Genomic DNA, 16307 nt, shown 5'->3' on the forward strand with positions numbered 1-16307 from the left:
CAACAAATTCAGTTCAGACAGTAGGTGCGTTCACACTTCACGCAAATGGCCAACACATGAGTGGTTTCCAGTGAGCAAAGTGACCTCAAGCCAAGTTAAAATTAGGTCAGTCTGCTGGGGTCGCGTCTGAACGTAGCGAAAATCTGCATCTGAAAATCTGATCCTGTGTCAACTGTGGAGGTGAATAAAGCAAAATAAGACTCGCGCGCCACTGTCTCCGGTTCCATCAGGCACTTCAGTGGTGCCAGCAGCTCGATCGCTACCCTTAGCTTCTCTTCCACTTTACTTTACTTTTCCCTCTCTGAAGCTGTGATGCTATTGCAACAAAGACCTTACCGCACCCACTGCCATAATGTACCGCAACGTTTTATTACACGCAATCGTAACAATACATTGACTAGACAGGTGAATAGAATCAGATGCTTTTGAGGAATAGATCACGAACAAAGAGGATCAATGCCTAATCTAGGGAACAAATTTGACCCTTGGCTCTTGAAATGTTATATAAAAGTGTTGCAGTGCATTATGGGATTCATCAGGCCATTCAGACATCATCAAGTCACCTCTGTGAAAGGTTGCAGGCAGCCACTAAAGAACACAGAGAACCTACAAACGCCACACACTAAAACCTTGGGTTGCCACACTGGAATTCACATCACACACGACTGGGTGAAACTTGAGCGCACCCCAGTGGTTGTTGTCATCAAACCATTTTCCTCCAAACTCTGGATTCACGTTAAAAAAGTAGGTCAATCCTGAAGCATACCGGTCTAAAGTTGAGAGAAAGTCAACATGGCAGATTTGTAGAGGCGGAATAGTAGCTGTTCATCAACTGTGGAAGTATATGAAAAAACATTGCTGTCCCTGGGGCGATCAGATCCTCCAGAGGTGCTATCACCTTGGTGAGTCATGAATTCCTGCACGTGCTACGATCAGCTTCTGTTTTATTTCACTTTTTCGTCTTGTTTATGATAAAACATAAAATCTGGGCTCTGCGACCTGGAAACGCACGAGACTGAGACTCCGCCCACTCTATTGCAGCATCCCATTTGATGTACAGACAGGCTGGAATTGAACCCGTGACCTCTGATATAATACTTCTTCGACACAATTGGACCAGACTTGGGAGCAGAGTGAATTAATATATGATCTTGGTTGGATTTTAAGTACAACAAACTCACACCAGAGTAACAAAGTTATGAGTAAATCAATGTGAGACCAATCTCAGAACTTACACAGCTATACTTCCTGCTGTAAGGCGTCTTGGCTGTTTTAAATTGAAGAAGCATTTGGTTGTTCTTACCGTGTGTGAGTCCTCATTTGCTCTCACATGGCTGTTAATGTTTTCATTCGTGTTCAGCAGATTAATAAACAGTTCCATTGAAGGAAAGTGAATGTGCTCTAGTGTCCACTAGGAAGCGTGGCAACATGCTGCTTTAGATTTTAAAGATGTTGTGGCTGGAGGATAGGAAAACGTGTTATGTATTCATAGCCGTCACTGGAAGTTGAATCCAGAGTACAACTGCAGAAGCTGTGAGGCCATTTGGGACAGAGACACTGTTGATGGATGGAAACATTACAATTATTTCTACTCGTATTTAGATACTGGTTCTGCCAAAAATAACAGAAAGACAAGCTCAATATGGTGGGTCTTAAAAAGAGAGAAGAAAATAGAAAAAAGGAGGATTACCTGATTTAATAAAGGGGGCAATCCATGAAAATTATATTCTACACATAAATGATTGAGGATGAGGCAATTAATTTCCCCCAAAATATTAGATAAAAAAATAAATAAATAAAAAATTATATATATATATATATATATATATATATATATATATATATATATATATATATATATATATATGCAGTAAAAAGGCTTATTTCATAAACTAAATAAATAAATAAAACATGGCTTGAAAAATAAACAATTTAACTGCAAAATTTTATTTTACATTTGGCAATACACTGAAATAAGTGGAAAAAGAGGAACATCATGACAAAGGTAAATTCATTATTGTTATCATTATCATTATTAATATTGTTAGTAGTAGTAGCAGCAACAGCAGTCGTAGTTGTATTCCTAATTACGAATGGTAATTTAGGAATGACAGAGTGAAACAGCTGGATTATTACAGTGTAAAATGACTTTCATGAATCCAAATGGCAGGCCAACTTGGACCAAGTACAACAAGAAACAAGACGCAGTTCATCTCCATATACTCAGCTGCCTGTTTGTATTCCGGCCAAGTTTTAAATCAGTTGTTTTGCTTCATTAACAGTGAAAAATGAGATGAAGCTTTTACAGAAAATATCTCTCTCAAGGATAATTAAAACAACTTGTTATGAGCGGAAAGTACGGGGTGATTCATCGCGGCGTACGTCGGCCATAATGCGTGTAGATTCCATTAAAACATTAGGCTGATTAAATCGACTCAGCCAACTTTGTTGTGTTATCAGATGCGTCGCGCTGAGTCGAGCGAAGGATTTCTTGGAGAGAAAATTAGGTTAAAGCTCCGAACATGACAAGGTGAGAAAAGAGGGCAGTTTAATGACACTTGATGGGAACAATCCAACGGTACCAAAAAAAACAGAATCTGCGGCGGAATTCAAAGACGAAGGCGAATGATTCACTTGTGAAGGAACAAAGCAGTCACATGCTGCAGAGAAGATGCGCCTCCTGTCACAGTGACAAGAAGACAATGGCGACGTTTTCATGTCATATTATGTCTCGCCAGAGGGACAATAGAGTATAATTCAGACAGATATGAGGAGGTGGATTTGGAGTTTGATTTCCTGTCTGAATTATACATCAGAGTTTGAACAAATGAGTTCATTACCTGATAAATCACAGTGGGTCGAGGATGGTGCAGAAATAGTGCTGCAGAACCATCGCTCTCATTACAGGACCAAAACCGTGGGCTGGGATCATGGTAGCAGTCGACCAGCCGGGTCGCACTCGACCCACTTCAATGAGGAATATATGAAGAAGGGGAGGAAAGACAAACCAGGGACCAGTTCCTTTCTTCCGCAGCATAATTACAGAACAAAAACATGCATGTATATTTACGATCTCGTCGATATACTTGAAGGCAGAGGAACCCAGAAGCTGTGAGGCGGCTGACTTTGCACACAAGACACCCACAGACAGAGACAATTTTACTGTCACAGACGAGGAAGATGGAACTGCAGGATGCCACACCCCTCCACATCCTCCTCATCTTTTCACTGTGACGCTGTTTTTTTTCTTTTAATTGGAACCTCCCAGATCAGCCTGTCTCCGGGTAGTTGATGAGGAAAATGAAGTCTATTTTAATGACAGTGGGCGACTCATGGATTGAAGTTTTCATTGTAGGTTTTCAATTAATTTTCCTCTTTTTTATTTTTTCTTTTAGCTTTTATTTTCACTTTTCTTGGCTTGGATATTGTGTTTGAATTTCCTTTTTTTCATACCTGATTTTGCTTTATTTTTCTAGACCTCAGGGTAGATTTATATTGGAAATCCTGATGTTCATATTGTATTACTGAACGAATTTGGTATATTACTGAATCAAATGATGGACCCATACATACATTTAAACAACAAAATATTGTTTATTTTGCATCAGTTTGACAATAGCACAATAAATCAGGATGGTGTCTATATTCAAGTTTTTATATCACCTTATGTAAAACTAAAGCTCTTTTAATGTCTTGAAATCTCTGAACAAAAGCAAACTGCTTTTGTTTGCTAATAATTAATAATAACATTTTTTTGAACAGATCTTTATGAATTTGTTAATGTCCCACCACTAATATATATATATATATATATATATATATATATATATATATATATATATATATATATATATATATATATATATATATATATATACACACACATTAGATTGTTGTAAAAAAATGTGTCAAAGCTATCAAAAGCTAAAAAATATATGATAATAATAATGGTGGTTTTTATGATGATGATGATTATTATTATTATAAAATTCAGTGAAAATATTCTGTCACCTTATCCACACCATCCTCAGACATGTTAGTGATTATTTCTAAATTAAATAAACATAGAATATATCATAATCAACCAAACAAAAACTGCTCTCTGAAAACTTTTCTAAAGACCTGAACAAAAATAAAGTGCCCATTTTGGATTTTTTTAAAGTCTAAATTCTGCAACTAAAACATGATTTGTAAATAGATAAATAAATAAGGCAGTCAGTGGGCGCAAACATCTGCCAGGCAGCTCATTTCCTCCACTAGTTAAAGTTTCACCCAACAAAATTGTCCCACTTTCAAAGTTCATGACTGACAGGCTGCTCATCTCCACTGAGGTTGTCAGTAGCAGCGACGCCGTTGCATCCAGCACATCCGACCTCCGGCACCTTCTGAAGTCACGCTAACAGCGACACATTTTGGCTCCACACAATCATAGAAGTTTCACCGATTTTATCCAGTGTTTTCCAAAGTCACATTTTCTGTTATTTACTAAACGTCCTGAATGTCAGGTCAGTGACGAAGCCTTCAAAGATCTGTAGACCAGATGATGATCCGGAGCTCCACCACAATTTCATCATCTTCTCTTTGTCCCAATATCAACAACATTTTATTGAACTCAGTTAATAACCTTTCAAATTATTTCGCGAACAGAAAGCCGGTCTGCTGCCTTCCCCTCCATCTCCTGCACCAATCTCCTTCCAATCTAACAGGAAATAATCTCCTCTGACTCAGTCTCTTTCCTGCCGAGCGGAACGTGACTAGGACCCACCAAGATATGTATTTAAGACACCATTATAAGCGCATGAGGGCTTCATTTACAAGACAATGAGTCGCCGATGCATGAAAAGAATTCTGTAAATTACTACATTAATAGACAGATGACTCTACTAAAGACTTTCTTTTGATGAGAAGAAAATGAAAAACACAGATGCCCTTCCTCCTCTCACGCGGCGGGACGACTATAATCTTGCTTTTCTATGTAGAGTAAACTTAAGGGAAAACACTCTTGTGTGACTACAAAGGAAGTCTAAGTCGCTGAGCAGGTTTAGGAGCCGATGCTGTCAAGGAGGAAGCAGCATTATCCCCCAGCTCCCGCAGACAAACATTTGTTTCCATCCCCTTGGGGAGCGTTTCATTGCACTCCTTACCCCAGTCTTCCTTTCTTCTCTGCTTCTTCATCTTAACACAAAAATCAAAACACGGATGTACAATTATCGTAGCCAGTTTTTTTTAGGACGGTGTGTTTGGTATTTACTCTTTTCATCAGCTGAACATTCCCAAAGGAGCGGCCCACCTTCGACCGCGCCATCACAGCGTTGGCAAAGAACACAGAGACTCGTGGGTTTTCATTATCTGCTCTTTAACAAATGAGCGGCCAGTCAGGTGGATTTACTCGCGCCCGGGGCTCATGTGGGTCGGCCGCAGTAAATCTCACCGTGTGAAATGCATTCGGCAGTTAAACATCTGACGCTCCCCTGCAAAGACAAGCTCCTGATTTGCAGCTTGATGACTTACACCCCGCACTTGACTGGCGCGCAAACCCCATTTGATGACTTGGATTTTCCCGCCGGGCGCGAAAGACTCAGCAGAGGACTCGAGTCGCCTCGTAAAAAATACAGCCCCACCTAGCTTAACTTCTCACCGCGCTTAAATAGGCCGATGTAAAGAGCTGATCTCCTGGAACTGACGGAGAAAAGTCACTGCATGCAACTCACCAAAACCTCCAAATAGCAAATAGCGAAAGCAAAGGCAATTAGACGGTGAATATAAATTGGATTATTTAACAGCTGAGTAAATCTCAGTATTTCCCTCAGGGTGGTTTAAACCAAAATCGAGCGGTGAGGGGGCAGAATATCGAACCTCACCAGGTCGAGGGAAATGCAACTTTAAATGCAAATGCAGCTGGGCTTCTGTGTCGACTGGGGAGGTTGGGGACTAATCTTTGAGAAAGTTGAGAGTACTATGTGACGGACATGCAGGATAGTGGAGCCTAGTACTGTGGGGGCGACCAGTCCAGGGTGTCTCTTCATGTTTTTGTTGTCTTGGCCAGGTGGCAGCACGTTAAGGTCCAAGCCTTCAAAAAACAGTGAGGCCTCTTTTTTTTGCCTTTTTTGTTGTATAACTGATGTTTGTTTTTTATATGGAAATTATTCTGAAATCCACTCAAATATAAAAGTAAGTACAATTTGCTATTTTTTCTTCAAAGAACTACATGTTTTCTACAATTTTTTTTCTCACGTCATGACATCTGATTTTCTTTTCTGAAAAAAATGGCAAAATAAATAATGCAGAACACTGGCAGACCACCATTAGCCCCTCATGATTTAAATGTGACAAGAAAAATAAAGTGTTTTGTCAGGTCTTTCATACATGTTTCTTTTTTTTTAAACATCAGTTTAAGATTTATTCTAAAATCCCCCTAAAAGTAAATATACATTTGTTTTGTTATTGTTTTTTTCATTTTCCCACCGAACTACTAAAATGTTTTGTCACTTCCACCTTAAAAATAAATAATGAAATAATAATAAAGATAGAAAATAAATAGATAAAAATACATTTCTCACAAGTTTTTTTCAGAACTATCCATCATAATTATTAAAATAAAATATCTATAACATCATGACACCATGCCTTAAATAAGTTTGTGTTTTTTTGTGTTGTGTTTTTCGAGTGTCATTTAAAAAAGCCACAATAATAATACATTTATATATCATCAAATTCACTTTTAAAATCACTGTAAAAAACATTATTTATACTACTTTATACTACTACTTCTACTACTAGTACGACTAATAAAAATAATGATGAACAATAAAAATGTTGCTTGCTTCTGAAAAAAAAACTAAATAATTATATGAATTCATTTAAAGCCCATAACATTTGAGACAAAATCCCAAATCACAAGTAATGATGCACTAAAAGAATAAATAAACTTCAAAGAGACATTTTATGAAAGACAGCCGAGTATTTGATGTTTTGCTGCAGATTTGAGGATTCAGGCTGGGTGATTCATAATTCCTGTTTAATCACAGCAAAAGAGGAATTTGGGTTTTACGCTGATGATGAAAAGAAGAGTCTAATCCATCCAGGCAGGAATAAACAGTCACTTCAGACCTCGGCCTTGTTTCTCATCAGTTACAGTGCACTTGTCTTTTCGAGGAGCTCAGAGAGAAAGTGTTTGTTTCCCACTTGGGTTCCGCAAACTGCTTACTCACACTTCAGAAGGAAATTCATATTCTCAGCCACATAAATTCCTCTTGCACTGTCAGTGATGGTGATTGTCTATTTTTGCCGTGTCAATCCAGTGTTGTTATTCCTCTTAAATCCTGGCACAACTCTCTCTCATCCGATGTGCCAGGATGCTGCTCTCGCGCCGCAGGAGTTCAACAAAGCGCCGCTCACATCCCCTTGTCAACTTGTGAAGAAAAGACAGCCTCAAGAGACACCAAGCTTGAGTTTTGGACGGGCCAGAAAAGAAGGGAAATCTGGCCGGGGTTAAGAGCTGGGGACGTATAGACAGCAGCAGAAACATGATTTTCAAAGAACCTGACAGGACAAGTAAGTGTATAAAGACCCCGGAGTAAACTTGAGGAGCAAATGGACGAAGGCAGAGAGAAGAAATGTGATGACGCCTGCCCTCAGTGAACGGCGACAACAGCATTACTGCCGCGGCTCTGAGCAAGACGATGGCCACCGTGATGATGATATAACCGGGGGCTCAGTAGTATTTCATTCTGCACACACCAGCACACTCGCTTCGTCATCATGCTCAAAACACAGGCCCATTTGTGCTGCCTAAAATACACACGGACATGTGGGCTGTCAGTGGAAACATTATCTCCAAACTAAGCCCATCATCTATGAGTCTTCGCCGGAGGTCAGAATATCATTGGAGTGCAGTGGAGGAGCGAGGCGAACGGGAGCAAGAGGGGAGCAGGTGATAAGAAGTACTCACCCCAACTTCAACATGATCTGATCCCTTGTCGTCCTGCTTGTGGAGGATCTCAAAGTAGTACTGTCTGGAAGAAATCAGGCTGAGAAAAGAAGGAGAAACACAGTTGTTTATGTTAAATGCTGTTATGGCGTCAACATAATAACTTCTACCAGGGTCGCTGGAAAGTCATGGATCAGTGTACCACAGTACCAAAGCCAGCAGGGAAGCAACACGTGCGTTCCACTGCTGCACTCCAACAAGCATCGATAGAACAGTGGAAGGGCCTCCATCATGCTTTTCCTTGTTTTAAATAATCTCCAGTGTTTGCATGATGGAATGTCACTTATATGCGCGTCACATATCTAGATGCGTGAAGGAATGATGTTCACCTATTTTAGAGCAATTAAAAATAGTAAACATTGCATCGAGTGTCGCATTTGTATACCGTGGTGGTTGCGTTATGTAGTGTTTGCATAGCATGCGTTGCGATTTTGTTCGCATAGTGCAGCATTTGAGATGCAAGGCGTTTGGGAAGTGTAGCATTTGTATTGTGTTGTGATTATTTCCTTTGGTTGCGGTTTGCGTAGCATCGTGATAGCTCTACATTAGTACTGCATGGTTGTATAATGGATGTGTTGCAGTTGCGTAGTGCAGCGTTGGTATTGTGAAGACTTTGCGAAGCTTAGCGTTGGTATTGTGTTTGCGTTGGGTGGAGCAACGGTTGGGTTCTGCAGTGCAATGCTTGTTTGTGTAGCATTGTGTTAGCACTAAATTGGCTCTGCATTCGTGGTGTGTACTGTAGTGTTGCGTTACGTATGAGTTGCAGTTGCACAGTGCAGCGTTTGGGAAGTGTAGTGTTTGAATTCTGTTGTCTGTTGTCACAGAGGTTGGATTGCGGTTGTGTAATAGAACGCTTCTGTTGTCAAATGTGTGTGTAGCTTAGTGCATGCACTACATTGGCAGTGCATTTGCATTGCGTTGTGTTGTGGTTGCTTTATGGATGAGTAGCAGTTGCACAGTGCCGTGTTTGCGTAGCATCAGTGTCGCTTATCAATTGTGCTGTATTGCATTTACAGTAATATTGTGTAGCGTTTCCATTGTGTTGGTTTAGCATTGTGTAGCATTGCATTTGCACAGCATTTGTTTGTGTTTGGATGTTTCAGATGTCTCCAGATACTGAAAGCTAAACATTAATACAAATCCAACTGTTCAAACGCTACTGATGCAAGTTTATCTTTGAAAGTCCTGGTTAAACTGTTTACTTTACGATGCTTGCCGTGCACACACAGACCCGCTTTAGTCCAATCAAAATCACATCTGAGATAATGGGCTGACATCTGCTGCTGCGTGAGACACACTGGAGCACTTCTTCACACATCATTAACTCTCAAAACACACACAACCCAGAGTTTAGATTCCAAAAGGCAACGCTTACGTCGGCATATTTTCATCCTGCGAAGGTTTCAGGAAGCATAAATAGCCTTATGAAGGTAAAATGGCAGCGTAACTACGAGGGAAAACACTTCCCACCGATCACACTCATCTACGTTCGCTCCCGACTTGCAATTTGTGAAACATTTGCTCCTCTGAACTTAAGAGTCGCTCCGCTGCTCTGCTTTTCATGTGTCACTTAGAAATGTGATGGATCATTTGTTTTTAAGTTCTAATATCTGTCGTGTTTGCCTGCTCTCTTTGTGCTTTCACTCTCGCTCGCCTGTCAGTGCAGCAGAAACAAACACAAGCTCATTTCCTTTGATGAGCTATTCTCACAGAAACTTGGCAGTTAGCATGGAATAAAACCCACAGGTAGTTTCCTCGTTTCATACATTTATTTTTCACCCTTGAGCTTGAATACCAGGCTTATTTCTTTACACTTATTTCCATTATGGGGTGGAGCGGGGGCACAGTCAGTTTCGACTTTAACAATACAGTGCCGATGATCAACAAACCTGCTTTAAGACTGCTCGATTGTACGTCGCCATAAAAGAGGTCAGCGCTGTGGCCCAGTTTTGAGAGGATTGAATTAAAGTACATAACAGCCCCCAAACACAAGGGCTTTGCTTTTATACTCTCAAACGTATTTTACAACATGGCGCCTCTCCACTGTTTATGGATAAAGTCTCCGGCCTGTCACACCAGAGAAATATAGATGATGCCATAAATTCCGAGGAAGGACAAAGGCTTAAGGTGCAGTCATGTGTTGCCCCCTGCGCAAACGTTGCAATATCATTGAGTAGCCTTGCGATCTGTGCCCAATAAATCACCGCCGGCGGACGACAGCGGTGATACCGCGCTAAGGTCACTCTCTCATAAATAGGGAACATCCTCAGCGCGGCTGCTGAAACGGCTCTCAGCGGATCTAAGTGCCACTTTCGGCTGCTGGCCCACTGGTTTGCCCTTTAGCAGATGATCCACACACTGCATCTCTCTTGCGTTTTTGTGAGGAACTGAAAGAGATTTTATCACCCCGCTAGGCCAAATCAACAGTCATATGAAGTTATACAAGTGGAATTTAAAAGGCTAAAATCCTGGAAAGAATAGAAAGATATTTATATTAAGAAATCTGCAAAATGTCATTTCTTTTTAAAGGAGTTAATATTTTGGTTCTTCTACTCAATGTTCAGGTTCAGCTCCGGGTTACTTTCTTTTGTTAGCACTCAGAATTTTCATTTTTTTTTGTGAGAGTTCTGTCCCATGGTTGCAGCAGGAGCTCATTTTATTAGAATATTATATTAGCTCCAGAGACTCCATTAGATTTCCATCTTTGGCCAGAAACCCGACTTCCTCTGAGGGCATAATCTAATGACTGAGATCACGAAGTTTCTGTGTTACAAATGCAGTGCCTTAAATAAGTGATGCCATGCAAATGGATGGGAGTGGATAACTGGGTGGCGGCAGGGCGCAGAGAGGGAACCAGTGAGAACCAGTGTTCCCCAACTCCAGTGTAAGTTCGCCAGGGTGGGACACGACTGAAAACAAATGATCAAATAAATTAGATTTTTTTATGTCAGAATCTATTATGTTTTCTTTTTTCTTCTTTTATGTTCTTGTTTTTCCACTTCCTGTTTTCTGCTCTCAGTTTTCGGCTTTACTTTTCTGAGGCTGGAGTGAACGGCTGGCAGTAATCGATGATCAAGGCAGGACACTTAAAATGGATGAGCATACCTGAACACATCGCCAGGTGGTCGAACCTTCAGCCGTTCACCACCTCCTGCGTCCTTTAATTCTCCATCTTTGTGGGTTCCTGAGTTTCCTGCTTTGGATCTTCATTAGCATTTTCCCAATGCTGTTCTGGGTTATAGTATTTTGGATTTATGCGCTCATGGTTGTGTGAATAAAAGTCTTAAAGACTGTTTAGACTGTTGGATTAATTCATCACGACTAATCATATTTTAAAAATTAACAGCAGAATAATCCATCAAATCTCATTTACTATCCATCATGGATGTTTAGCAGCGACGGTTGTGAGAGCCGTCAAACCAGAAGGCAGACGGAGCAAAACAAAACCAGTTATGAAGGGCGGGAGAGAAACCTTTCTGAACATAAGGACAAAACAAAGAAAAGAAAAACTGTCGCTATGGACCTGGGGAGTATTGTGATTTTGCGGTTAAAAAAAGTTATTTTTTAAAATTATACATCAACTAGGACTTTTACTGTTGTGACACAAAACAAATGAAAAAATGTCACACACATTGGGATGAGACGGCACTAAATGAATACTAAAGTGGAGAATATGAGTGTAATAAGACTAAAACCATAAATAATAAACATTAAAAGCACTTTATTTTGAAATATTAACCAAAAAATTCCAATGTTTCTTAAGACATTCCTAAATATTTCAGTGTTGCTGAACAACAACAGAGAAAAAATACACGCAAAATGGGAAAGAAACTGACAGTGACAGAAAGAATTAAGATTTATTTAGCTGATGGTCATGAACTTTGGGTCCTGACCGAAAGAAGAAGGTCTGGGATACAAGCAGAGTTTCCTCTGCAGGCTGGCTGGGCGCTCCCTTAATGTTAGGGTGAGGAGCTCATTCACACGGGAGGAGCTCAGAGTAGAGCCGCTGCTCCTCTACATCAAGAGGAGTCAGCTGAGGTGGCTCAGGCATCTGTTTGGGATGCATCTCGGTTGCCTCCCTAGAGAGGTGTCCCGGGCATGCTCCGCTGGGAAGAGGCCCAGGGGAAGATCCAGGACACTCTGGAGAGACTGTTTCTCGGGTGGCCTGGAAACGCCTCAGGGTCCCCCCTCGTGGAGCTGGAGGAGGTGCAGCTGCAGGTGCCATCTGAGCATCCCTACTCAGACTGCTGCCTCCGCGACCCAGAGAAGCGGATAAGCAGATGAAGACGACAAACAGAAGACCCCTCGGTCTCCTCCCAGCTGGACATGTCTGGAACACCTCCAAAGGGAGGCGTCCAGTGGACATCCTGATGAGATGCCTGAATCACCTCCTCTCAATGTGGAGAAGCAGCGGCTCTACTCCGAGCCTCTCCCGAGTGACAGAACTTCTCACCCTATCTCTAAGGGAGACGTCTGCCACCCTTCGGAGAAAACCCATTTGACCCAAAGCTCATGACCGTAGGTGAGGGTCGGGACGAAGATTGATCGGTATATAGAGAGCTTTGCCTTCTGGCTCAGCTCTCTCTTATGGACAACAGTGTGCCACGGATAAGCAGGAGATTTAATCAAATTAAAATCCAGTTTGTTTAAGTGTTTGAGTTTCACTGAGACCTCACAGAGGCAGGATGAACACAGGCGAATGGTCGCCACGAGCAGAGGACTTGACTCTTCAAACAGTGCATGTGTACATCACAGGGTTTTCACACAGGCAGCTCAGAACCCAGACGCATAGAAGGGAAGATTGAGAAAAGCCGAAGACAAGAGCGTTGCGTTCTGCTGGCGAAGAAAGGGGAGAGCACACTGACACGGCACCATCTGTGGGTTTCTCATGATGGGTTTTATTTTTGGGGCGTGCGGGATTGCTACTGCAGAATGAAAGATGATTCATTGAGGTTTTGTAGACTTCTCTAAAAGCAAACTATCAAAAGGTAAAAAAAAAAAAAAGCAAGCCGACAGAACGGAAGACACAGCAGACTGTGTGGGTGCTGAGGTCAAACTCTACCTTCTGAGACGAAAGATGAACCAGTCGTCTGCAGAGAGGGATGAAGAGACAGGAGGCCGAGCGGAAGAAAAGATGAAGATGACAAACAGAAGAATGATCAACGCATCAAGAGGCATGACGAACACAGAGAGAGTGACGTGAAGAAACGTAATGAAGCCGGAGCAGGACGCGCAGCTATTAGCGAGCGGCTGGGAGCATGAATAGAGGACACAAAGCAGGGGTTTAATTGCCTGACTAATTGGACTCTTTGTTTCTAGTTTCCCTTCGTTGGGCTTAACGGATAGAGAGAGACAAAGGAGCTTGACTTGGCTGCAGAACAGAACGTCTGCGCAGGCTCATCCCCAAAGTCGCTGGGATTTGGATGAAATATTTATATGTAGTGTTTCATTCTTTGCCGCAGAGAGACAAACTCTTTTTGCAAGTCTAAAAAGCCTTGTCAGAAGGAGTATACAAATGCCAGGAGGCAGGAGTGAACCAGGGATTGGAAGGCGGTTTGACACATTGAAATGCTCAGAATATCTCAGGATGAGTGTCACAGGAACGGAGGGACCTTCACTGACCAACCGGCTTATGAGTTTCACTGTTTAAGTTGAAAAGTTTATCACGTCAATGAATGGGAAGTTTACTGAGAAATGTTTGAAAGAAGTGACGCCCAGCAAAACTTCATGACTGCATCCAGCAGCTTCATTTCTCATTAACGCCATCTGACTGTCACCTCTGCCACAGGTGGCTATAAAATAATGGAGCGTACACTTCTCCTGACTGAATTAATGACTATGCGCCGTCGGAGAGTGCCCAGAGGAAAACTCCACTTCTCTCCCCTCTTTCGCTTCCCTCCTCACCCCATTTCTCATGATTTCCCTAAATCCATCAGCCGGTGATCCTGCTGCTCTTGCCTGCAGCCTCAATAAATCCTCTTTCCTTCATCCCTTCCTTGACGTTGTCCCCCCACGCTGGCCTTCATACCCTCTCGGTGCTCTTGAATCTTGTGTGGGGCTTCTCTTTTCCCAGCCGCTTCAGATTCCATCCACCGTGTCCAATTTGCCCGTGTGTAATTATCTAATACAGTATTACAGCATAACTATCTTTCATGCTGGTGTGCGCCCCCACTCCTCACCCTGCTTCTCCTGCTGTGACGCCATATTGTGCTTCACTAGAGAACACATTTTGTTTCAAGGCATTTTCCATGAACTGACTGACATGATTTTTAAAACGGGATCTTAGAACACACCAAATAATATGATCCTCACTCACTTGTTGCTGTGTAAATGTGACTGAAGAGAGATCAATCGGACAGCGGGTGGGAGTGGCTCCCTCAGCGAGCAGATGAGTTGTCACGACTGAGACTGACAAAAACATTGTGCGTCTCCTGAAAGTTTCATTGAAATCTGTTCATCTGTTATTTGGGTAACAACCACATTTGCTCCTTGGCAGAAGTATTTAGACAATATAACTGACTGAAAGCAGCGACTGCGACCCACGTCTGTTCAATAAGGCCCAGTGATGCTCAATGTTATATACAGATCTGGATATGGTCGGAACCTTCTATACATGCTCTGCGTTCATTTCATCCATATTCCTGAACGTTTCCACAATGCTTACGGACAAAATACTGACCGGAGCAATACCACTGGAAACCATGGGGGGCAGTGTTGCTGCTACTACCCGAGACAATGAGACATGACAATGGCAGAAATTCTGCATAGTTTATATAGTCATAGCTATGAAACAACAAACGTTTAATATTTTATTTTGATGTGAACCTACTCTACCCTCAGCGAAAAGTAATATACTTGAAGTACACTTGAACTTCAAGTTCATTTTTTATTAAGTAGACTAAGTATAGCTAGTATATAAAGGATTACATACTTGAAGTTTACTAGAATGTATCTCAATACTGTGTTGGTCGAAATTGGAACATTTAATGTTTACTAATGTATGTTTTCAAGAATTCAAGTACACTCATCTGTACATTACAAGTGTGCCAAAGATATACTTCTTATCCAGAGTATACTTAAAGTGAACAATATGTATGCTATCATTCCACTGAGTTACCTTTACTCCTGGCGCCAACCATAGATGTAGACTTTCACCTCGCATTTGCACATCCCCAAGTCACCCGGGACTGGAGCACAGTACATACCACATTTGGATCATGGTCACACACACAGTGAAAAACAAATATGAAGTAATTTAATAAAAAAGAAAAACCTAATAATCACTCATCTAAACTTTGTAAAGAATAGCAAAACAATATCGGAGCAAGAGAAGCCTTTAAATATCCTCCAAAAATCCTCCAGTCCGTCATCATGCTACCTTCTTTACAATAACTTTTAGTATTTTGATTCAGTACCACGGCCCACAAAAGACACAGGAACCTATAACTGATGCTACTCCTCTGGGCCAAAGAGACACTGACAAGGATTTAACTGTAGAATCCAACTTTAAAATGGATCTGCGATAAAATCTGCAACAGAATTTTACATACAAGTCGGTTCTGTCTGTTCAGACGTACGAAAGAATGCAGTCTGGCTGGTGAATGGGGAGCCGTATGACATCAGCCAGCTGGTTGTCATATTCAGGACAGCAATAGAGGCCACTGCGTGTCAGAATGAATGACATCAGACCACATAAGATTTCAACTGAGCAACTCAAAGTGAGCTTTTCCAAAGAGCAAAGTGAATGACAGAGCAGGTCCATTTTCAACTGAGTTAAAGCACGCATTGAAATGATCAGTCACTCATCGCTTCAATCTGAAGTCATGAGCGCGAGTACAGTACTTCCTAAACGCCAGCGTCTCCTCAGCTAATAGCCAGCAGCGCTTAAGTGATTCAATTATAGATACTGCTGAGATCTCATACTGTAATATCTGGTCATTCTCCATTAGGTTTCTCTCGCTGTTGCTCGGAAAAGGCGCGGACCGAGGAGTCTGGGGAGTTTTTCTATGATATCAAGAGCCTGGAAAACAAATGGGAGGATTTTTGAGTGAGTGAGAAAGAGCGCTTTGAAAAGAGCGACGACAAGGACAAAGATTAAAGTCACAAGGAAAGAAGCGGCGATAGGAATTAAATAGAAACCGACAATCATGCGTCGGCGACTGCTTTCTCCTAAATGCCATTTCCTGCTCTTCTGGAAACGGGCGACAAATGTCAGAGACAGCATCACATACAAACATGGAAAGCCTTCTCCACTCACCGCCGACAAAGGTCAGAAGCTGGGTTTAAAATTCTGAATCAATACGGCAATCTCCGGCAG

The 16307-nt window shown here is 41.6% G+C and overlaps 1 protein-coding gene across 1 annotated transcript in view; it reads right to left on the reverse strand.

The window, feature by feature from the left end:
* b4galnt4a (beta-1,4-N-acetyl-galactosaminyl transferase 4a) overlaps positions 1 to 16307 on the reverse strand; it is a 140361-nt gene that overhangs the window by 11297 nt on the left and 112757 nt on the right. The window contains exon 8 of the mRNA XM_053886676.1: positions 7952 to 8030. Within this exon, the coding sequence (XP_053742651.1) occupies positions 7952 to 8030 (79 nt within the window). The remainder of the gene's footprint in view (positions 1 to 7951; positions 8031 to 16307) is intronic.

Source organism: Synchiropus splendidus, chromosome 14 (genome assembly GCF_027744825.2).
Source record: "Synchiropus splendidus isolate RoL2022-P1 chromosome 14, RoL_Sspl_1.0, whole genome shotgun sequence".
NCBI lineage: Eukaryota > Metazoa > Chordata > Actinopteri > Syngnathiformes > Callionymidae > Synchiropus > Synchiropus splendidus.